Genomic DNA, 26124 nt, shown 5'->3' with positions numbered 1-26124 from the left:
CCTATAGGATACGTTTGAGAGATGTGACGGTATGAAAATACAGTCATGTAGATGCCAAATTTGACTAACCAGTTAGTCTGAGTTATTTGACTAATAATTAGTCAAAATGTGATGTTGAGATATTTTATTTAATACGGATTAAATAATAATGGCTAAGGCGAATTAAGCAGTTAATTCGTAAATTGAATATAAGCGTTTTATATTTAATTAAATGTATATTGAATATAATTATAAAATATCGTCTTTGTCGGACATGTATTAATGTTTCAACTAATCCGTATTATTAGTTGATGCTTTAATAACCGATAACCGATGACGATTTATAACAAAACCGCGTCATATACATTTTAGCGATTTGCGAACCAGACCATGAGCTAAAACTAAAAGGAAGTGGAAGCCCACTTCCCAAGAGAGCCCATGGGTACGGTTGAGAGAGAACAAAAGAGAGGTTATCCTCTCTTTTGTAACCTAATTCATTTCTCACAAAATTTTAGGGTTTTGAGAAAAATTGCCTCTCAAAATTCGGATCTCTCATCCAACGAAAACTCACAAAACAATCCTCTCAATATTGCAAGACAATTAGAGGATTCTTTCTAGCACAAGGGCATTTCTCGGACGATCTTGGGTGCATCATTTAGGAGGAGATCTACTTTGATCTCTCATTGCCAATTTGCACTAGGACCGAAGGTTAATTCTTATCTTTATCGTTTCATTGTTGTTTTCGTTTATGACTATAAATCACGTATTAAATTTGCGTTATAATCCTTCAAATTATGGGTTTTATACGGATATTACCCTTCATGTACTCGGTAATCGACATTCCTTTAGGAGAGTTCATCAACTCAACATCACTTTATACTTGATCATACACAAGCCTTAAGCTTGTGGACATATAATGAATCCCATCATTATAATTGTCTATTGGATCACTTTAAGTAGATGATCATATGTTTCTATGTGCAAGCATGTAAAGACGAATTTTTAGAACAAACAAATACGATAAAAGGGGTGACTTGGGTTGCAAGCCAAGCCACCATAATCCAAAATACAACCATTGTTTAAAAGGATAATACATTTCCATGTCAAACACGGAAATCAAAATAGTTCTAAAATTCATAACATTAAAATAAAGATAATAATAAAAGCCAAGCTTCATAGGTAGCTACTCCTAGCTCCTTCATGATTTCTCAAGCTTGCTTCTCTTTTCCCTTGTCTTTGCTTGGAGGAGACCCTATTTACAATAAAAAGGGGATACATTATCACAACTTTGTATCAAATATCATAGTTGAATTAGAAACATAAAAGAAAGGATAGTCATTTACCTACTGGAGTGATCTTTCCAGCTTTGATGTCACCAAGATATTTGGAACAATTCCTCTTCCAATGTCCAACACCATTACAATAATGACATTTATCAAGAGGACCCTTCTTGGTTTTGGAAGTGTTAGCTTCAAAAGTCTTAGCCTTGGTGGACATGGGAGCTTGCCTCTTACCCTTTTTCCCATTCTTCTTGAACTTCCCCTTGCTCTTAGTGCTTATATTAAGCACATCCTTAGGTGGGTTAACATTTAGCCCCATGTCTCTTTCGGCTTGCACAAGTAACTTGTGTAACTCTTCAAGAGACACGTCCTTGTCTTGCATATTGAAATTCACCCGAAATTGTACATATGCTTTGACTTTGGATAAGGAATGAAGAATCCTATCAACAATGAGCTCCTTGTGGATTTCAACCTTTTGAAGTTTCAATGTCTCGACTAGCTCCAACAATTTGAGCACGTGAGAGCTAACCTTTTGGCCCTCCTTGAAATCGAAATCAAAGAATGCCGAGGCCGCCTCATATTGGACGATCCTCGGTGCTTGTGAGAACATTGTCACAAGTTTGGAATAGATTTCATAAGCGGTGCCCATTTTAAAGGCTCTCCTTTGGAGATCCGCCTCCATAGCAAAAATCAACACATTTTTCATAGCGACAGACTCTTTGTGGTAAGCCTCATATTCTTCCCTAGTGGTGGCACTCAACCTAGCATTAGGTTCGGGTGGAGAGGCCTCAATGAGGTAACGAAGCTTGTCGTCACCTTGGGCGGCCAATTTGGGTTGGGCATCCCAATCGGAGAAATTTGACCCATTCTTTTCAAGTTTACAACGATCCATGAAGGATCGGAGCCATGAAACTAGTGAGAGTGGTGGCGTTGGTGTTTGGTGCGGCCATTTGTTATGAGAAATAAAAGTGGTCTACAAAACAAAATAGAAGAAATAAAACACTTGTCGTTTTCAAAATAATAATAATACTCGTAAATTTTAATTTAAACAAGTTTTATTACATTTATCTAGTGACCTCTACCCAACTTGATAAATGATTCCAAGATCCAAATTCATATTAACTTGGGCACGGTGTGGCCGATTCATCCCTTATCAATATAACTCGGTGGATTAACTCTTTAATCGATTCTACTTTTAGAACTCTTGGTCGATAAAATTACATTAATATTTATCTTTAGCCCAAAACACATCCGGCAATGGTCGAGAATACTTTTGTTGAGTTCAACCCAAATTTCGAATAAATGTGTCCATGATCCAAATCCACATTAACTTGGGCACGGTGTAGCCGATTCATCCCTTATCAACATGAATTCGGTGGATAGACATTTATCACCCACTTCCCCTACGTAACAAGGTTTGTACCCCGGTGTGGCCGAGCGCACTCCCTCACGAAATAGGTTTTCATGGTTTCTACTTTTTGGTAAGGCTAAGTCTCAATTGTTTATTTTAGCGAGAGGTCATGTCAATTTATTATCTATCACGTTTTAAGTGAACTAAAGCGGTGAACTACGGTAATTGTAATTGACATGGTCGATAAACTCGATTAAAAATGCATGTTTAGTTATGGCGATTTAGCGATGCATGCAACATATAAATAAAATGCAAAGCATAAAAATAAAATCCTAGTATGGCCTTCCTAAAATAGTAAATCTAATAAACTATTACAAATTCGGAAACCAACTCCTTCGGTCCCTTGAACTTCGGTCTTGGCACGCACTTCAAGGTAACACCGTCTTGATGGACCGCTATCTCGAATGGTACCGTCTTCAAGGAACTCCGGAATAATTAAATTACAAAATGAATTACATAATTTCCTATTATACATTTGTAATAAAAAATAAAAATAAATCTATTAAATTATAAAACGGTGATACGAGATCACAATAATTACAACCGAATCGATATTCCCAAATATTTCGGGTAATACCAATTAAAACTAAGGCCATACTAAGTAAAATTACATAATTCAAAAATTACATAAAATTAAAATATGACAATCATAAATAAAATGCAGCATTATAATATGTATGAACATGCTAGATTTTGTGCTAAATCGCCTTTTAAGAGCCAATATCGTATATTTATCGGTTTTCATGGATTTGCGTGATTATAACTTGTTAAAATCACAATAATTACATAAATTCATATTTATGTACAAGTTAATTACCCTAAGAATCTTAGGACTCAAAATTAGTCTCCACTAATATTTTGACAATAATTAAACTTGATTTCTTAATATTGTTCATAAATGGACCTAAAATACAAAATTATGCTATAAACTTCAGATTAAATTATAAAAATTTCAAATAAATTTGAAATTTGAAATTTAAACTCATTAACATTCTGGAAAAATACCATGACACTCATAATATTCAAAACTTAGGTTAAAAATTCCGAAAATTTATCGAGAAAAACAATGTTGCGGTTTATCGGTTTTAACAATTATGACCATAAAAATATGAGGAAATATTTTTTTATCAACTTTTCACTTTTAGATCTGAAATATATGATAAAATGCAACATGCGACGTTTTTCCTTTAATCATGAAGTATGTTTTAGCATTATTACTAGTTATAGTCACTATTTATGTGATTTTTCATCAAAAATTCATAAATCATTCATAAAGACTTCATTATAGCCAAATATTTTGCACACATCTTGTAAAATTGCATGTGACAACATACTAAATTTCCATGACCAGATTCGAAATATAACTCATATTAACCTATTTACCCATTTAAATACGATTTTAACTTTAAAAATCCATATTTCGAGCAAAACAACTTATTTTAACATGACAATTTACAGGCCATCAGAAGATAATATATGTGAACACATATCCAAAAACCACTGAAAAATTCGAAGTTTAGCTATTTTTCGTCCAAAAATGACATTTTTTATCATAAAAATCACATTTTAATGCCAATATTATATAAAATGAACAATAAAATCCATAAATGAACCAAAATGTCCTAAAAATCACTTAGGACCAGAAACTTTTAACATGCAAAGTTATTTTTAGGTTTATCTTCATAAATCCAAATTAATTAGTTTTGTATGTTAATCTTATAACTCGGAAAAACTATAAACCGATTTGCATGCAAACAACCTAAGGCTCATGATACCACTTGTTAAATTCATTAATTTACATAAGTTTACATATTCATATATGAATTAGTTTATTTAGTCATAAAATAAATTCTAGATCTTATGCATGCAAACTAAAACAAGATAAGAGAAGAAATCGTCTATCTTACATTGAGATTTCGGATATTAGGGCACCAACAAGATCTCCTTCTTGTTAGTTCTTGAGCTTTCTTATAATGGATGAACAAAAGGTCCAAAATAGAACCTCTCCCAAAAGTATATACCCAAGAAAATCCCTTAATAACTAATATTATTATGATCTAGTAATAATATAAGTCTTGCTATAAAAATTGACACAAAATATTTTGTATTTTATCTTGAATATTTCGGTCAAGAGAGGAGCTTTTATGAGGTTTTTATTTCTCTAAAAATATTTCATAAGATGTGTAGAGAAAATAATAATTTCTTACACTAGAAATTATATTTGAAGTGATGAATAAAAATGATGGAGGAAAAACTCTTGTTATTTCCTCTTGGAAAACCGGTGGTGAGGGAGAGGGTGCCCAATGCATGAGCTAGTTTTACTACCCAAGAAATCATGGGTATGCAAGGCTAAGACTATGGGTAATCATTGTGTTTTTCACTTAAAATAATTAACACAATTTCAACCATAATCCCCTCCATTTTCGGCACATACATATAAAATGGGAGGTCCATTTTATTTTGTCATTTGTCAATTGTAACATATGTGACATGTTACTTGACATATTAAATGGTAATGTATTTTTAACATATTAAAAATCAACATACTCATAAAATATGTCATATACAAAATCGACTAGTAATTCGTAATTACTTGTACCAAAACGGTTTATCAAATTATAAATTACAACGTCTTGTATTTATAATAAATTATTTATTTAATTTCAATTTCAATTGTTTCGTAAACAATAATTTTATCTAAGTAATAAAACAATTCGATTACTTAGACCGTATCTAATTTAATCGAATTATAATAAGACACGTTAATCTTACTCACAAATCATCCGTCAATTTTAAGCAATTTAATTAACTCGTATCGGCATACGATTAATTAAATAATCAATTAAGAGTATTTCCCTATAGGTATGACCTAAGGGGATCAACTGATCACCATTGTCGCACGACAGTAATGTCAAACTCTAGTCAGCCAATCATTACTGATATGTGTGAACCAGTTGACTGTAAAATATTACATCCCACATGTATTCTTAAAATGAGATTTAAACATGTGATCATCATGATCGAAAATTGTGATCGCATTATTGTCGGAGGACACATATTCCAACAATTGGTGCTTTTAAAAAGTATCTCGTATTGTCCCTTTCGAGGACAACTGGTAAATAGTATTCCCTTCAATTCGATACGATCAATAGTTAACACTTTTCTATTTAAGGTTTATAGTCAATTGTTTACACACAAGTATTTTTGTATACGTAGATAGTAACTTCCCTATGGCTCCTGACTTGTAAGAGTTCTAACTTTGCACAATTTTAGAAATATGTATTAGTAAATATTATTAGTTAGTTTGTATATATTCTTTATGATCTTGCATATCTTTTATATAGCATGTTTTCTATACTTAGAGAAATACTCTCCTTGTAATTAGGATATAGTTTGTATATTGTACCTATAAATTAGCTAATGATAATCAACCCTATTCAGGGATTCAATCAACTTACAATATGGTCGAGTGAGGTCATTTTGAGTTCGGGTCATTTTTGGATCAGTTGTTCTCAAAATTTTGGGCTTAACGGTTAGAATACAATAATAAACATACGGGTTGAGTTGAATAGGGTTGGGTGAATTCAGTCTCATGTCAGATTCGAGTCGGGTTAATTTTGTCAGGTCCACTTATAATGGATCTCACGAACTCTATCTACTTCCATGGTAAGATTTCTAAAAAGGTTAGATTTATCTATCTCTTCATTCTATTTTCTTGAATGTATTATTACTAATTAATAAGTGGACGTTGTATGTTGAGTCTGTGTTCAATTTTACTAACTAAGATCAAACACGTACTATCTTCAACGTTTAGCAATAGAGTTTACCTTAAAGACTTTACTTAAATCTTTTAATGACTCCTTAAATTCTAATAGAATTATAAACACACATTGATTCTATTTTTTTTATTAGAATTCTACGTGTAAGAGAATGGTGACAGGTGCATGAGAAATTGAGTTTCGAATCCAATGGAGTTCCTGCACTAATATTACATCACCCTTACAATATCATCTGTTAAATTGATTGATTGTTTATTCTATAAAATTTTCCAATCTAATAAGTATGAAGTAGGAGCTCGTAAAATTTTATATGACACCGATATTATTTTCTCACATAAGTAAGTAGTTTAAGAAAGTTGGACTCTCTAATATCCCCATTCTATTAGCAAATCGTAAAATTGGACTCTCTTTACGTATTTCATTGCTAATTGTACCTTCATAAATACACGGCAAAGAAAACAGATGTTTAACAATTAGGCTTAAAAAAAATTGCATCTAAAATAAGTACAAAGATGTTAGATAAAGATTAATCATAAAAAACCACCCATAAAAATAAAAATATAATCAGCAGATTGAAATAGATGTAATTCATGAATATAGGGAAACTAACCATAATAGCTTTCTAGAATGTGAGCATCGAGCCAAAACCTCCTGCAATCAAATATACAAAATTTTATGAGATTAATAATAAAAGAAGTAGAATCATAATAGTACACAATTATAATGCTCAAGACAAACTAATATAAATGATCAAACAAAAACGTGAGCATCAAAATTTATGGGTGGTAGAGGATTATGAAAGACTATTTATACTTGGAAGAAAAGAAGTAGCATCATAGTTAAAAACTAATATATTTTATTTTTTTTCTTAATATATTTATATTTTGTGATTAGGTATTTCGTTAAAGTTGGAATCTCTATAATCGCTCGAAAAAAGCTTCCTTTAATAATATAGATAGATATAAAAGAGGCTTTTTTCAGGCCGTAGTTACTGTGTAAGATGGTCCCATAATGAAAAACATAACCTATTTGTGTAAAACCATCTTATAATATAATTTGTGTAAAAGGGCGGTCATCGTGTAGGATTCAAAAATAAAACTCAATCTTTTTCGTAATTTACTATATCTCTTATTTTATTAGCTAAAAATAATTATCTTCAGCTGAGTTTATAATTAAAAATAAAATCGTGTTTAAAAAAAGTTGGAGTCTCTAGCATTGCTGAAAAAAGCCTCTTATATATATATATATATATATATATATATATATATATATATATATATATATATATATATATAGAGAGTCGGGATCCGGTGAGAACCCCTAAATATTTGAGGATTGAGTAACGGATACAATATCGCGCAATAAACTAAACAATATCACTTAAAAAAAAGGTAACAAAAAAAACACACACACGCCTTTTGAAATTCATAATCACAGCAGCTTTTTTTTTCGACTTCTCACTTTCTCTCTCTAAAAACTCAAAAAACCACTAAAATTCCCGATTATTAACGCGAATCAACAACAATTTACGAAACAAAACTAATCATTGTTCAATTCAATTGCATTTTGACTGAAAATCAGGTACAATTTCTATCTTAATTCTCTCGAGGACTTCAATTTTAGTGAAATCATTGTTAAAATCGAGTATTAGTTAGTTTAAGTATCAAAATTATTGATAAACTTCGTTAATTTCCAATAATTTTCATATAATTGTACAACTTCGTAGTTGTTACTTGAATGTTTTTTTCACATGAGTTGAAATTGCATATTTTCCTCTTTAAATCTGCTAAATTAGCGTTGAATATTGTGCGACTGCGAAAAATTAGGGTTTGACATTGTTCGAAGTGCAAAATAAGTATTTCGTATTGTTTTTAGCAATTAAGAATAGGGTTTAACATATTCAATGAAGAAATTTATGTTTAAACACTGTTCCATTGTTTATTTGTGATATTCAAAGTTCGACATTGTTTAATTGTGAAAAATTAGGGTTAAAACTGGTTAAAAACTGTTTAACATAATAAACCGTTTAATTATTCGTTTGAACACTGTTCGATTGTGAAATTGAAAGTTCAAAATTGTGTATTTGTCAAAATAACGGTTGCAAATTGTTTGAATCGCGAAAATTAGGGTTAAACGTTTGGTTAAATGTGAACGAGTACAATTTCATAACACTGAATTGAATTTGTTTGACAATGAGGTCCATGAATTGAGAGTTTTTGTTCAAGATACAATGAATAACGTTGATATATGTGTTGGCAATGAGGAAGACAAACTTGTAATCTTCGTTACTTGTATGGTCCGATATTGAATCAATATATTAGTGGTACTTTGAATCTTCATGAATTTTGTGTAGTTCTATTATTGATAGTGTTTACGTAAATACAAAATCGTATACTCCTTTAAAAATACTTATTACCAAAGTGACATACAATAGTGATGTTGTTTTGAATAAGGTGTGAAATTATGTCTAATGAAGTGTGATATTGATTCAGCAGAATGGACTTGACAGCTTCAAAACAACCTGAAAAAACATACACGAGAAAGAGGAGATCAAAAAATGATGAGGTTGAACAACCAAGCAAGAGGTCAAAAAATGGTAATGAAAATAAAAGTAAAGCTGACGAAATGGTGTTACGGATGAAATTGAAGAGCATCCTGCCGTCAACAAAAAAAAGGGCCAACCATCAAAAAAGAAATCAAAGACTGATAGAAACAAAGATGCCGAATTGGTGGTACAGGATGCAGAGGTAGAGCAGCCTGAGATCAAAAAGAAGAAGGTGCAACCGTTTCAAACTAAATGTAGGCCACTGAAATTGGTTGAGTTGATTGCCAACTTAAATGAAGAACAAAGGAAGGCTGTTTCTGATGTTGGCTTTGGTGGATTGTTAGAGTTGAAACTAACAAAAATTCCACATGGAATTCGAAAATCTTTGTTGAAGGCATTTGATCACACAAGCAACATGTTCAAAACAAAAAAATTTGATTTCCTGTTGACGAAAGACGATGTGCATGACATATTTCAACTTCCTCGACAAGGTCGGAAAGTGGACGTTGCTCACATGGGAAACACCACTGCTATGACAGACACAAAGATGAAAAATGCATGGAGGGCAAAGTTTGGATTGGAGAGTACTTCAGCTCCAATTATGGTCAAAGATGTACATGAAAGACTGATGGAATGTAATGATGCTGGGGATGAATTTAAAAGAATGTTTGTAATTTACAGCATGTCTATTTTCCTAGCACTGTCTTCAAATAAATCTCTGGATTTGAAACTGGTAAAGGCTGTTGAGCATGTGACAAGGATAAGCCAATTTGAATGGTGTGAATATGTATTTGAGGAAATGGTTAGAAGTGTTAGGGTGTTCAAAGAAGGGGGAAAGTCAACTGTCAGTGGATGCGTAATAGTTATTATGCTAGCATATATGCATAGGTTCGATTTCAAGGGTGATGTTTTGGAACACACTTTACCACTCATCCAACATTGGGACGATAAAAAATTGTTAAAGAGAGTGGATGATGAGAAAAAAACAGGATCTTTGGGGAATGCTCCAATATCAAAGATGAAGACCCCATCCGTCAACAACAAGAAGTCCCTAAAAAACACCATATTCTTCAAAGCAGCGCGAGAGATATTGCGACTCGGACGTCGATCATGAAGTCAAGTGGAAACAAAAGAGGGGTATATGATGGTGAAGTTGCCTAGTGGTGTTGAAACCGATGAACAAATCAGAGCAAGGGCAATGGATGTAAGCACTAATGAAATAAATTTCTAATCGATAATTATTTTAGCTATGATATTAAAATATTATTGTGATATTGTTTTTGAACTAGTGTGATATTGTTTTGAGTCCATTGTGGTATTATTATGATATTGATATTGAATAAAAGCATTTGCTATCTGATAATTATTTTAGATACGATATTGTTTGATATATTGTATGATATTGTGATATTGTTAATTGATAATTGTGATATAGTTTAGAAAAGCAAATGATATTGAATAACAGATTGTTGTGATATTGATTTTAAAAATGTTATGATATTGTTTTTACACTAGTGTGATATTATTTGTAGTATTTGTGATATTGTTATGAAAGTTGATATTAAAAACCTTATTATTGTGTCATATCTTCTTATTATCAAAGAGTCTATTTTAGTGTTTAATATATTTATTTTGTAATTTGGCAGCGTGCTCATGAAATTTATCTACGTATGAAAAGGGACAATGAATTGTTCATAGGTAGGTATGTACGTAACATGAGAAAAATGATCACTATGAAAGCAAAGAGTTCAATGGGTGAAGCAACTACATCTATACAATCTGGTGCGAAGGTAGATGGTGCGGAAGATGTTGATCCTAAAGAACATGTCTTCTTTGAAGAAGAGGTTGAGAATCCTGAAAACAAGACACAAGAGACTCAAACGCTGCCTTTCATGAAAGATGTTAGGTATCATAACTTGTTGGACATGTTGATAGCGAGGTCATATGAAATGAAGAAAGCAAAAGAAGGGATGCCAGCATTTGATGTTTGGACTGAAATGTTGAAAGTGCAAAGACAAGGAATTGAACAAAAATACGGTGGATGTACAGATAAAGATCTACAGAACAGTGATGATGACTTGGAATGTGATGACAAACAACAGGATGATGATATTAATGATGTTACTAACTTGGACAGTGGTGATGATGAAGACCAAGATGATGGACTGAATAATGACATGAATTCAAAATTGAATGATGTTATATCCAGTATTGGTGTAGGAGTAGGAAGTCCCGTTGAAGATTTGAATCGTGATACACTAAATGAAGAAGACGGTGAAAAACAGTGTGGAAAAATAAATGAGGAGACAGATGTGTTGACACAGCTTGATGAAGGTGTAATCAATGTTGTTTTAGGAGGGACCAAGACTGTTGAGAAGGTTCAGGAAATGAATGAGGAGGCTGTAAAAAGGGATGGGAAGACAGCAAATGTTGAGGACGTAACAAATGTTAAGGAGGGAATTGGAAAAGATGTTGAGGACCTGAATAATAAGAACGTGGAGTCTGGAAAAGAGGCTGGGGAGAAAAATGATGATAAAAGTGTGGGGTCTCATATGAAGGAGGTTCTTCCAAATGTTCAGTTGGAAACAGAGAGAACGTGGAGCATCAATAACTATTTGTTGCACGCAGACAACATGAACAAAATACCTGAATCGGCAGATATGGTACCTCATAATTTGGGGTGTACTATGGACTGTGGTTTACCAGACAGGGATGCTGCACTTGTCTCAGATTTCATGTTCAGACAGGACCATTTATTTGAGACTGTCTTGAAGCGTCGGAAGGAAGTAATGGATTATTGCTTCCTTACAGATCATGCGATTAAGAAGACGTAAGTTTATTTTTTGAATGTAAGACATTAATTAATCTACTACATAAAAATAATTTAAAAACTAATATGCTATTTTTTTTGGAAAATGGTACAGAGAGATTGTCTGTGACTTTGGTATTTACCATAACATACCAAAGAGCGATATTGAGTCTTTGTTGCCTGACACTAAAATAGAAGCAGTGGTTATTGAGGCATGGGCAATATTGCTCAATCAGTTTGAAATGGTGCCAAAAGACAGCAACAGACCAACAAGGATTTTCTATGGCCTTGCCCACTCGGTATGGGAAACATAAACCTCATGTGTTCCTTGTGTTTTAAATTACGTGGAAAAATCTGTCAACACGACTAATCAATTCTGTTATAAACAAACAGGGTGGTATGGAGAAAATCTTATTGGTAGATGAAGAAAATGTTGATGAACCGACAAGACTGAAGGAAGACGTATGGAGGACATGGGATACGTGGTCAAATCAATATAAACGACCACTTTGAATTTAAATTCGATATGGTAAGAATTTAAAAGTACTTTTAGTTCGATCATTGTTAAGTTAATTATCTAATACTTGTTAAGTTAATTATCCGATATTGTCGAAGTAAGTATTGAAATTGTTTCTTAAATCGTAGCTATTTTAGTTGTGATATTGTATTATATATTCTGTGATATTGTTACTCAGTACTTGTGATATTGTATGCTATGGTCTGTGAATGACAGTGTTATTTTCTATAAAATATTTCTATAGGTGTTCATACCTTTGCTATATCAAGACCACTACATTTGCGTCTGTATTGACACCAAGAGGGAAAAAATGTTCTACTTGACAACCGAGATTATGATCATTTTGAGGACGAGGAGCATGTACACCTTGCTCATTTAACTGTAAGTACTATATTTAAAAATAAGAACTAAGGATATAATGCTTTTGTTAGCTAAAGATTGAAATTTGATAGGTATTTTTTATAAACATAAACAGGGAACTGTTTACGGGCACTACCTCAACAGTAAAGGTTATGCAAGTGGGGCGAAAGTACAAGACTATGTGCTGACAAATGTCGCCTTTGATTGGCAAACAAAAGAGTTGAACCTGGATTGTGGATTATTCATGATGTTCCACATGATGTTTTTTGTGGGTGAAGATTTTAAATGTGAACTGAACGATGAAAAGAAGAGGCAGTTGTACAGGGGGGAGATTGCAGCAACGCTTGTGTTGAGCGATTTAAATAAATGTAGGAGTCAGGTCCTGAGGAAGGTTACAAACCTTAATGCAATCAAAGGGACACTGTTGCCTAAATTAGTAGCAAAGAGGAAAGCAGCAAGCAAAAGAAAGAGAGGGAAAGGTGGGAAAAAGAATGTTCAAACTCCTGTACAAAAAAAAAACAGGTTATTTTCTTCAACACTGACTTATTTTAATTATATATAAGCATTATATATTCAAATAACAAAAATAAATATTTTTGTAGGTGTGGTAGAAGATGGTTCTGCCAGTGTGGTGGGAAGCAGTAGGAGGGGGAAATCAGATGGCCTTGGTAGCACATACAACTGTGGTGTGGCAGATTCTAACGTGGAGGTCGTCTCAAGGTTTATGAAGGCTAACAAATCACTGTGTGCAAAGATGTTGACCATGAGGAAACAAGTGCTTGACTATCGCCTATTGACGACCACAATTTCCCATTAGAGTATGTTTCGTGATATTGTTTCTTGAAGAGTGTGATATTGTTTTCGAGTAGTGTGATATTGTTTGCACTATTTAAATTTGATGGTACTTTTATTTTATCATAACTGCTATTTTTGTGATACTGTTTCTTAAGGGATGTGATATTGTTTTTAGAGAAGTGTGATATTGTGTGCACTATTTTAATTTGGTTTGTGTTAATGTTTGGAGCAGTGAGGTGGTTGCCAAATTCAGTAATGATCAATATCTTGTCAGAAACGATATATTGTCGTTGCTTCCAAATGAGCATGTCAGTAGCAATGTGATTGAATGTTGGTCCCTCATTTTGAACCATATTGAGCACACAGAAAAATGTGAAACAAGTGTGATGTTTTTTGGGATTCGACACATGGTAAGCTGTCCATTTAGTTTGATTAAATATAATCACTCTTTAAAACAAAAATAGGACTTGTAACATATATATTCAAAACAGGAAATTAAAACCGAAGGAGCTGGAGACAGGGAATTGATTAAAGAAAAGATGTTCTAAGAATGGGACGAATCATTAGAAGAAACACAGTTCCTCTGTAACCTGCAAGCAGATCTGGTTTTTATTCCAATGGTATGGAAAGAGCATTATTTCTGTGTTTGTATAAATTTCAAAACCAAGACAAAGTGGAAGTCTTTGGACAACACAGAGTACCCGATCGGGAGCAAACACAAATACACAAAGTTGCAGATTTGGTGGTATGATTAATTGATAGTTCTTTAAAGTATTGTTGTATAGTAACATTGAAATAATGGATTTTCTGTGTTTGTGAAATTATTACTAATGGTGAACCGTAATATTGTAGGCGGAGCACATGAGTGACTACTTAGCAAAGAAGAAAGTGGAAAGAGCAGATGATATAATAACGTTTGATGTTGTCAACATCAACTTCCCTTGGCAAAAGACAGAGATGAACAATACTGAGTCTGTGAACTTCTTAATGATGCACATGATTCGATATGAGGGTGTAATGTTTGAAGCCGACCTGAACCAAAAAGTGTATAGGCGATACTACGGCTAGAAATGGCAGAAAGCATTGCTTTTAGTGACATAAATGAGAAAGAACACCTTTGATCGAAAAAGTGAAAGAATTTTCAGATGGGAAGGATGAAATATGGAAGACATTGAAACAACAGAGGAAGAACAACGAAAAGGCGAAAGGTAAGCGAGAAGAGGAAGTACCAATGGCGAAGTTCAAACAAAAGAGAATGCTTTGATGTTGTTGTGGAGGAGACAAAATAAAGATGTTAGGAAACAAAGACAAAGGAGGATTGTACTAAGAAACCGATTATTAACACAGAATTGCCGATTCTTCGGCAATCTCCTAGGAAAAGGTAAAAACAATTTACAATTGTATATAGAAAAAGATAGATAGTAATTAGGACAAAGGTGTCCAGAAATAATAAATGATTGTTGGTATGGATATGCTTTACAGAGGAGCTGATTCCGGAAAAGATGGTGAAGATCGTAGGAACGGGCCCGCAGTAACATACAAACGTGGTAGGATTAAGACCGTTGCAAATTCGAAGAACCGCGGTAGAGGAAGAGGAAGGAATTAGGACTACTATATTTGTTAGAACGAAGTTGTAATTAAACTAAAGGGTATGTAATGGTAGTACAAAAACGAATTTAATGGTAACTTTTTATAATGGTAAAGTAGTGATGGCTATTTTGGATGTCATCTAACTGTTGCTAAAGTGTGATATTATTTCACGTTTGGTGTGATATTGTGTAATAGTTGCTGTGATATTGCTTCTCAATATCACACAGGGCTAAAACAATACCACACTGTTTACTTTTAAATATCACTATGGATATGGATTGTTAAATCTGACGTTGATATTGTTTTTAGAATGTTATGATATTGTTGTGTACACAGGTTGATATTGCTTCTAAGTATCGCACAGTATGTTAAACAATATCACACGGATGCCTAAACAATATCACAAAATGAATATGTTAGTTTAAGTCTTACGTTGATATTGTTTTCACTATGTTGTGATATTGTTGTGTACACAAGTTGATATTGTGTTAGAAAAGCTGAAGCATATTATGAACGCCATATTTTGACAACACACAAAACACAATATGTGAAAAACTTAAAGCAAAAGGCATATATGGTAGTCCTGATGTAGTGATCTTTTGTTTAGAGTAAGATGTGAAATATATAAATGTAAGGTGTGATATTGTTTCTCAATATCAAAAAATACAAAAACAAGACAATCGAGACAAATAAAATAATCAAATATTCTCCGAGTACGAGTACTTTCTATATAAAATAAAGTATAATTTATACTTTAATGAATGTTGTGGTCTATATTAATATACTAGTCATAAAGAATGTCCTCTATTTGCTGCTGCTATAATTAATGAGCGCCATCAACAAAAACTCCATCGACCGATCAACCATCATCAGCATCATCCTCATCTGAACTACCCTGAAAATACAAAAAGGTGAAACAGTGATATTATTTTATATAAGGAGTGATATTATTTCAAATGAAGTGTGATATTGTTTCTATCTCGGAACAATTACAAACAATATCACATTCGTTATCCTCAGCGGTGATACTGTGTACTACAAAAGTGTGATAATATTTCTAACAAGATGTGGTATTGTTTCTAAAATTACCAGGAAAATATAAAACAAAGTTGAGACAGATGTGTTGACACATTCTGTTATCCTCAAATAATATCACATTCTGGTATCGTCAAATACTGATACTGTTTAGTATAAGATGTGATATTATTTTAAATAACATATGGTATTGTTTCTGACTCGTGACCATACAGCATAGATAAATAGTTTCATACATAGACTGGTCATGGTGAACATACCTTATTGTCGGCATCAGGTACAAAAGCATTAGGGCAGTTACGTTTATCATGGTGAGCCATTTGTTTGCAATTACGACAAAGCCTTTTAGGCTTCTCCGCTTTAGCTATGCATTGTTGCTTTTTGGAGATCATTCTCTTCCCGCTACCCTTGTTCTTTGCCTGACGAGGTGGTAAAATCCTTACCTCGGTTGAGGAACTGCACCCAAGAAGCATCTCCAACTCCTGATCTTTGGTCATTGACTCTGATTGCGGATTGAGTTTCACCCTGAATTGTTTAAGGGTGTCAACAAGATCAGTGATGTCCTTCGTAGACACATTCTTGAGCACACTGATGGTCGCGTAGAACTCTGACCATAACTTGTACATTTCCATCTTTCGTAAATCAGTGGCATCAAAATCCTCAATTAACTCACCATGTGGACCATAAATAGGGATCTTATGTGCATTCTTGGTCCACCGCATAAGAATGTATTTATCGGGCAAAGTGTAGACTTGTTTTCCAGAGTAAACCCAGATAATGTGTCTACAAATAATACCCTTCCTGTTGAACAACTTGCAAGAACATTCAGCGTCATTCGTTAGAGAATTGTAGACGACTTGGTAGGTCTTCTGCGTTCTGGCATCAGCAATACCAATTAATTCTACACCGTTTGCAGGTGGTGTGAAGCCACCAACACTAAGGGAACAAATAGAAGCAGAAGGTTCTACTTGAAAATCGAGAAAGCAAACATTTGTATAAACCTTGGAAGCATGAGCTTCCAACTTAAGAGAAGTCGCTAATTGTGGAAGAGTACAATCATCGTCTCTATCAAGTTGTTTTTGAGTATGGCGCTGTACATCAATGGCACTTTGAAACCGCATCAAGAATTCAACAAGTGTACCATGTGCATTTTCAAAATGCTTGAAAAAATTATTCTGACTCTCAGAACGTTGAGTTGTTCGTAATAGACAACCCATAGGAACATCACGAAAATAAGCTGGGATCCATTTCCTCCTTTTTCTAAACATGGTTGACAACCAGGAATTACCGTCAAGATTATGCTCATTGACCAACTGACACCACTTTTCTTCAAATTCAAGAGGTTCTAACTCAAAGATCCCAAACAATAGCATTCAAACGGCTGACAAAATCAGTCTCTCTCGAAATTGCAGGCCCAACCTTATCAGTAAGCTTTTGCATGATATGCCACATGCAATATCTGCGCTTAGCATGTTTGAAGACAGCACGCAAACCCAGCTTTATTCCAGCATACTGATCAGTTATTATACAGTGTGGCTCTCGCTGTCCCATATCATCAAGGAACTTTTGAAAGACCCATGTGAACGAATCTTCATCCTCATGAAATAGCAACGCAGAAGCAAAAGTAACTGACCTTTTGTGGTGGTCTACGCCAATAAAAGGAGTGAAAAGCATACAATACTTATTCGTACTGTAAGTTGGATCATAAGTGATGTAATCACCAAACAAAGCATAGTTTCTACGAGACTCTGCATCACACCAAAACGCACGAACCAAGCATTTACCAGAATCCACCTCATAAGCAAAGTAAAAACCTTCAGTGGTATCACGTTTATCCTCAAAATAGTTAACAAACTGTTGAGCATCCCGGTCTCCTATGAAACATTTGATATCCCTTCCAAAATTCTTAAAATCAACCAGTTGAGCTCCAACATTCTCATAGCCATCTACATATTCCTTGACATTTCTAAATGCCCTTGTTGGCCCTTGATTAACCCTTGAATGATTAATAATTGTCTTTTTATGGTAAAGATGGAGGTGCCTGTGTTTTTTTTGAAACTGTTTATTTCTAAGTGAACAAAGACGGTGATTATGCCACTCACGAAACTGAAAAACAACATAACCATCCCCATTATAGCGAAACTCAATCATAGCAGTACAACCAATCCTAGTTAATTTAGTGTTCCTGATATCAAAAGGCTTGGGAGTTGCCTGCTCCTTTCCACTATCTAACACAGTAGCCTTCCTCTTACGATCTCTAAAACCTTCACGGTTGCAAACAACAAATTTATACTTCACATCACCAGAAACAGACCTTTTTTTAGAAGACTTCCTAGGTTCAAAACCACATGCTTCTGCATACACATCATAAAAACTAATAGCTTCTTCCAACGTGCCAAACAACTGGCCAATATAAGGTTTAAACTCAGGTGCAACATTCCTTGTCCACAATTCACTACCACCAGGTGTGGAGTCCAAAAGTAGTTGATGCACACGAGAAGGAACAGAATGTTGTTCAACATGTGGAGTAGAACTAGATGCATCAGGTGGTTCAATCAGAACAGTAGAAGTAAGTGAAGACTCAACAATATCGTTACTATCTTTAGAGGTAATGGCAGAGACATGAAGATCATTACAGGAAGAAGAAGTTACATTACTTGTAGAATCTGGCAAGAAAAGAAAAATGTAAAATAACAAGAAAAAGTCTAAAAGATATGGACGAAAACAAAATCACACAAGTGGCTGAACAATATCACATATCCAGGAAAACAATATCACGTTGTTTGGGAAAAATATCACACTTGAAGATGGAAAACGATATCACAAAGAATGTTGCAGGAACAATATCACACAGGTGCCTGAACAATATCACATATCCAGGAAAACAATATCACGTACTCTGGAACAAATATCACACATGAAGTTGAAAAACAATATCACAAACGTGAATATACAATGGTACATATCAACATAAACAATATCACCAGGTGTACAAAACAATATCACATATTGAGGAAAATAAGAACGTCAATGAAGAAAAAATATGTACCAAAAGTATGACGAACATGTGATTGAAAGCTGAAAATACAAAATAAAGAGAGAATACGCAGAAATTTGAGAATATTTGAAAGTACAAAATTAAGAAGAATAACATACGGACATCGCAATGAAGATTGAAGACGCAGAGATTTGAGCAGGAAAACCTGGAAATCAAACAAAACGTACCGAATTTTAAGGAAGCACAAAATTAAATTGAAAATAACAAATAAATAAGAACAAACAGAGTAAGATAAGAACGAAGGCGAAACATAAGGACGAAAAACGGCAATTACGTACCTGAACGAAGGAAATAATTGGAATAATATGATAATTGTGAAGAATGAGCAACAAAACCTGTAAATAAACACAAAAACGTACCGAATTTTAGGAAACACAAAATTAAATTCAAAATAACAAACAAAATCAAGATGAAATTCAAATTATAGGAACGAAAGAAGAACAAACAGAGTAATGCTAGGACGGATTCGAAATTTAGGGACGAAAAACGCCAATTACGTACCTGAACAAACGAACTAATTGGAATAATATGATAATTGTGAAGAATGACGACGAAAAACGGAGATGACGCCTAAATTCTAGGGTTTTCCAGCTCAACAATGGAGGAAAAAGCTACAGTAGAGAGAGAAGTTGAAGGGAGAAGAAGAAAAAGGAGGAAATAACGGGATTCCTGTAAAACATAGTTTATATAGGCAACTGTTAAATTACAAATGTGCCCTTCCTTGTTTCCACCCTAAATACCTATCATAGTATTAATCCTCAATCCTTAAATATATAACTAATACTCACATGATCTCATTCCTATATATATATTGATTGATTGATTGATTATACAATTATGCTAATTAAAAACCCGTGAACAAACCCGACTCAAATCCCGACTCTTAACCAACTCTACAATAATTAGAAGAAAAGACAAATCCAACTTATCAACCAACACACGTGACACGTCCAACCCAAAGAACACACACATACACACCTTGACACTTCCCCCTCGGCAGCCCCTCTTCACACGACCTCTACCGTGGACCACCCAGCCACGGTGGCCTCCCTGGCCAACACTACCTTTACCCGACACACCCCCTGCAACCATCCTAATAGCAGCCGGCAGAAACAACAACAACAACAACAACAACAACAACGGCCTGCGCAATAGCTAAACCGCACAACACCTCCAACAACCCCGGTTAATAAACATGGTCCAAACCACCACCACAGATCCCCCCACTGCACCTATATCCACCGACCACCTACTTCCTACCCAACCACCACAACCAACGACCACAATTAGAAAAACAACATTGACAAACAACCCAACAATTAACGACAACAAGACTCCCCTGTTATCCCCCTGTTTTATGCGAATTAACGACAACAAGACCCTACGCAAACCACCACCCACGACCACCCTATAGCCACCAATAGACTCGCCCTACCACCACGAGTCCAACCATACCAGATTCGAGTCTAAGTCGAGTCACAACAAAGGAGTTAACCCGTGTTTAATGTATGCGATAACCACCCTCAAACCCGCCTGAGATCCCCCTTTTCCCGAGGTCCTTGGTGGTCAATGACGGTCAACGACGGGTCCTGGTCAAACCCTAGTAATCCACAGTCATGATGACTATCTTAGTTCGTCAAACGGTAGTCTAGTTTACGAGTTATAACAAAGCAAATGTATATACATGAGACAGTCTTAAAATATTACCTTGAGATGATAAAAGACGATAAATTCCTTGCTATTCTCCTTCTTATTCTCCCTATCTCTCTTTTGTGAATTATCTTCAGATTTGATGAATAATAAAGACTATTGTTGAGGTTTACCATCTATTTATAGTGGTAGGTTAAGGTTATAAGAAGTTAATTAGGAAATATGTAATTATCATATTATTATTATTATTATTATTTTTATTATTATTATAGAGGAGCACGGGGCTCCAATTAGGGTCATCTTTATAAATATATTATATAGTTGATAAAAAAAAGTTCAATTATGATTAAATCATTGATAAACAAAAGTTCGTGGTTGGTATAGTTGATCAATGAACTATTAGTGCTTTTAGCATAGGAGTTTTGTCATTTAGTAGTTATCATTTCAGTTGTAAAACATCAAGTAACATAGTAAGAGTATGTAATTAGTTTTTCCATTATTGTTATAGAAATAACTGGTTTTAATTAAATACAAAACATTATCTCCATAAATATAGTGCAGCCAATGTTGTCAGGACCGGGATTCTATTTTGAATCGATGGGGAGGGTAGGATCGAATCGGTAGAATCGGATCGTAGAATCGTAAGATTCTACAAATTCACTAAATATAGTTTTTTATTTGGTAAAAATATATAATTGAAGATGAAAACACTTATACCCAAATATTGATAATTAATGAGTTTAGTATCATTTCATGAACATGTTTCTAAAAATGACATGAAATTTGGATTTTACGATGTCATTATATAAAAATTTATTTTAATATGTTTACTATGGAGTCAGATCGTAGGATCGTAAGATCGTAAAATCGTATTATGATCCTACCTCTAGAAAATTTCAAATAAATAGGATAGTAAGATTCTAGAGACATGATAGAATCGTAGGATCTGGGATCGAACAAGCATTTTTGGATTGTAAAATCGTAAAATCATAGGATCGAATCGTAATTCTGACGACAATGAGTGCAGCTCACCAAATGAACCGCCCTTAATAACGGAGATAGACCTTTATGAGTTTTGCAAATTATTTTAACCTATAACAACTACGTAAAACTAAATGGTGCTACGTAAAGCAACAAGTATCATAAATATCTATATTTAGTGTGTTTAGAGAAATGTTAGATCTCATATAGAAAAAGTTTACCTTGACTATCTACAATTAAGAGAGTGTTTTGCTCTTTTTATACCTTCTCGTAAAATCAAATCCATACTAAATTCTAATAAAATTAGTAGTCTCTAAACAACAGTACAAAAATATTTGTGATTCTGTTACATAGAATGCATGGGGCTCCCATTTAGGATCATCTTTAACAATATGCATGTTGAACGTTCTAAGAATTTGTTGAACAACAGATTGCAAACGTTGGTTTACATTGTCATGGTTTGATAGTAGAAGTCAATTAAGCTGATAAAAATAAAGTCCAACTATCTTGAAAATCGGAACACAAAAAACTTTTGGGTTGATTATTGATGGATCATCAGTCCCTTTAACTTAAAAGCTACTCCTTTTGGTATTAACTATATCAGTTGTATAGCATCCGAAGACACAGTTATGTTATGTAATTACCTATCTTTATTGTTGTACGGGCCACCGATTTTAGTTAATTTAAAACGTCGTTCCCAAAAATGTGGTTTAATTCCATAAAATGAACACGTGATAACTGAGGCCGATTTTATAAGATTCACAAATTAGATTAACTTACAACATTTACTAATATTCCATTTTGTAATACAACCATGTAAATGTTGAATGGTGGTACGCAAAACATGTATCTCAATTATATATGTAGCCTGTTTGGAGGATTTTTGTTAGATCTCTAAACAATAAAAATTTGTTTTTGACTATTAACCATTAAGGCTGGTTGTTCCCTATGAACTTCATGTAAAATATATAATACGGAATTTAATTTTTTAGATGTGAGATATATTTTTAAGTGAATTAACGGTCAAATTTTGCAAAGTTTGACCTCCAAAAAACAAATCAGGGGTTTTGTGTGGATTCGAGGGAGAGGGATATTATGATACTACTCCTAAAATCGATTAGTTTTAGATTAATTCTATTAAAATTATTATATAACTCATTTTTGTTTATTTGAAATGTTATCTATTCACAAATCAAGTCTCATTATCTTACCTTGTTATTCTACTCTTTATTTATAATAACAAAATGAACAAATTTTTAGAATGAGTTTCAATTTTAAGAAAATTGCTTCAAATTACTAAATATATACGTACATTCATTTTTCTTCTTAACCAATATATATGCAATTAGGTTTTTTTATCTTAAGGTTAAACTCTTAAGTTACACCTAATTTATTACACTAAGGAGTATTGTATATTCAACTAAACCCTTATGGGATACCCGATAGTTAACTGATACGTGCATATTCTATACACTTTATTTGCAGTTTTGGCACGTATTTCCATGCATAATTGTTGGCTTAAGGCCACTATTTCTCCCGAAACGGTTTACTTTGCATTTTTTATGATTTATTGTAGGAATGAATGGAAGTGAGCTAATTCAAGCCTAAACCGTCCTCCGGAGGCAACTTCAGGGAAGCTTTGAAGAAGGGAGTTCAGATTCATCCACCTTGGGACGCGTGCATGGGAGTGAAGAGCTGATTTGAAGAGAGAAAGAAGCCCTTGCACAGCTGAGTCCAGTCGATCGACCATGCTTCACAGTCGGTCGACCAATGAAGTACATCAGACGCTACTGGACTGCTATCACCAGTCGATCGACCATGCTGACAGGTCGATCGACCAGTCTGCGAGCTGATATTGATTTTTCGTTTAAGACTTTTAAAAGCCCAATTTGTAATTAACTTTTGGCATCTTTAATCAGTAGAACGCAGCAATTATTAGGTTATGCTTTTCATTATTGAAGAACTCAGTTTTTAGATCTAGTTTTGGAGACGGAAAACCTCGAATTCGATTACGTTGTTCATCTTTTCAATTAGTAAGTTTTATGCAAATTTCCTCTTCTTTTAATTCTTGTTATTTCAATTCTTGTTTTACCAATTTAATTCCAGCAATTCATCTCTTGCCTTTTGTCTTTTATTTAAATTCAATCATGTCAATCTTGTTCTTTGTTATCAATTTAGCAATTGTTTTAGTTTTAGTCATGCGTAGCTAATTGTTTTGATTGGGAACGAGGTGAGCCATGGCATAAATTAGGATTGTTTGTTAGCATGAATTCTTCCATATCGATCTTGTTGTCTTTTGATAAGCCTTTTTACTAGATTGAAAGATTAGTAATTAGAATTATCATTAGATTGGAATTTCCTTTGAGCGAAAGCTTTGAGAAATTTCGGGGAATTAGAAGACCACAAGGTTAATTTGAGCATAGATCGAAAGACTTGCTTATACCCCCTGAGACCGTATTATAGGATTTCTGCTACCTTATTGCCCTGACCATTGCCATGGTGAACCGAATTTCCCGATCTTCCTTTTATCTTGAAATTCTTATTTAAGCAATTAGTCATTAGAATCAACCAATTTCAAAACCCCCCTTTTAATTGTTACTTCTATAGACTGAAAAATAGCAAACAAAATCAACCTTGTCTCTCTGTGGTTCGACCCTTACTATCACTAGCTATAGTTTTAGTTTGGAATTATAAATTTAATTTTGATACAAAACGACGGTATCAAATTTTGGCGCCGTTGCCGGGGAGACGGTGTAATTCTGTTTGCTTTATTTTTAGTTTATTTTTCTTGTCTCAAGGAACTTTGGTTCCTTGAGGCCGTTGCTTACCTTTACTTCTAGTTTTGCTTTTGCACAGTTAGAAGACAGGTTTTTGAGGGGAAGGCTTGAGTACTCTCAGTTCTGCGAATATGGCTACTATATATGATAATCTTCAGCCAAAGGAACGCCATCTTCCAAAGGGGCACCAGTTACCTACCCCTACTACGGGTAACTTCGAATTTCGTTCCTCTTATATCGATTTAGTTGAGCGAAATCAATTTGCTGGTCTACCAGATGAGGACCCCTTGAAGCATATGGAAATTTTCACAGACTACTGCTGTTCCATACCTATACCAGCTGGGGTGACTCAGGATGAAGTAAAGGGGTTGATGTTCTTATACTCCTTGAAGGATTCGGCGCGAGATTGGTACCGCTACCTTGATAGGGTAGCAGCTGGAGTCACGGATTGGACATCTCTAGCATTAGCCTTCTACAAGAAGTACTTCCCACTTTCAAAGACTGACGCCTTGAGAAACAAAATCACAAGTTTCCAGCAAGGAGTTGATGAGGATTTTTGTGAAGCATGGGGACGTTTCAAAAGTTTGGTCCGAGCTGTCCCTCATCATGGCTTCCAGCAGTGGTATCTTTGCAACTTATTCTACAATGCTTTATATGATGATTACAAGGTCATCCTGGACGTAGCTGCGAATGGTAGGTTTCAAAACAATACCGGTCAGAATAGAGGTTGGAACACTATTGAGGAAATGGCGGTCCATAGAGCTGAGTTTGGGAGTTCACGTGGGAATTCACGGAAGCAAAGTGATGAAATGAGTACCGTCGTGACACTCATTACTTCTATTACTGCCCGTTGATACGTGCCTAATGTATAGTCTTTTTAGCCTATTTCAGCACGTATTTCTATGCAATTCTATACTATTTTTATGGTATTTTGCCCCGAATTGGCTACTTTGGTGTATTTTGTCCTTTTTGTAGGAATGATCACGAAAGTGGTGGAACCATACTCCTTTTCGTCCTTTTTGCATGCATTTAGAGGAGACGGACTGTTCGAGTGAGATATCGCACTTGGAAGTGTCGTGGCACGCATTACGAGGCACTTGGGTGAAGACGTGAGCTGAAATGAAGATAAAGTGCTCGATCAAGCTATTCACTAGTCGATCGAGTGGTTTTTAGACCCCCTGTTGGTCGATCGAGATGACCCAGTCCTCGATCGAGTAAGCACCACATGACCAAGTCCTCGATCGAGTAAGAAGCTGGTCGATCGAGGGACTTCTGCTGAGATGATGGTCGATCGAGTGGTTTAACCCACTCGATCGAGTGGTTTTCACGGGAATGGGCTTTAATCAGTCCATGTTTTAATTATTTCCGCACAAACTCTTTGTTTTTTTTGGCTATTTAACCTAAGTTAATTAGGTTATTAGATATTCTTTTTACTATCTTTTTTACTATCTTCTACACTAGAAACTACTGCTACTCTTATTTTTGGGATTTTGTTTCATTGGATTTCGGGTTCTTTACGCCGGAATTTGCTTGGATTGTAATTTCCTCTCTTCTCTCA

The 26124-nt window shown here is 34.3% G+C and overlaps 2 protein-coding genes and 1 non-coding gene across 3 annotated transcripts; all 3 read right to left on the bottom strand.

Moving 5' to 3' along the window:
- Positions 1–16620: 16620 nt before the first annotated feature.
- On the bottom strand, positions 16621–17368 carry LOC141608155 (protein FAR1-RELATED SEQUENCE 9-like). Its single transcript, XM_074427515.1, has 2 exons — positions 16690–17368; positions 16621–16625 (listed from the first exon to the last, which is right to left on the bottom strand). The coding sequence occupies exons 1-2, from the start codon at positions 17366–17368 to the stop codon at positions 16621–16623; spliced, it is 684 nt and encodes a 227-aa protein (XP_074283616.1).
- Positions 17369–17450: 82 nt separating this feature from the next.
- Positions 17451–20250, bottom strand: LOC141608154 (protein FAR1-RELATED SEQUENCE 5-like). Its single transcript, XM_074427514.1, has 3 exons — positions 20223–20250; positions 19437–19493; positions 17451–18766 (listed from the first exon to the last, which is right to left on the bottom strand). Exons 1-3 carry the CDS (start codon positions 20248–20250, stop codon positions 17451–17453), a joined length of 1401 nt encoding a protein of 466 aa, XP_074283615.1.
- A 4820-nt stretch (positions 20251–25070) lies between these two features.
- LOC141610338 (small nucleolar RNA R71) lies at positions 25071–25179 on the bottom strand. The gene has a single exon (XR_012528241.1). It is a non-coding gene; the product is annotated as a small nucleolar RNA R71 (small nucleolar RNA).
- Positions 25180–26124: the final 945 nt, after the last annotated feature.

Source organism: Silene latifolia, chromosome 10 (assembly GCF_048544455.1).
Source record: "Silene latifolia isolate original U9 population chromosome 10, ASM4854445v1, whole genome shotgun sequence".
Lineage (NCBI taxonomy): Eukaryota > Viridiplantae > Streptophyta > Magnoliopsida > Caryophyllales > Caryophyllaceae > Silene > Silene latifolia.
Note: the sequence above shows the minus strand (reverse complement) of the source record. Positions and strands in the feature narration are given on the sequence as shown.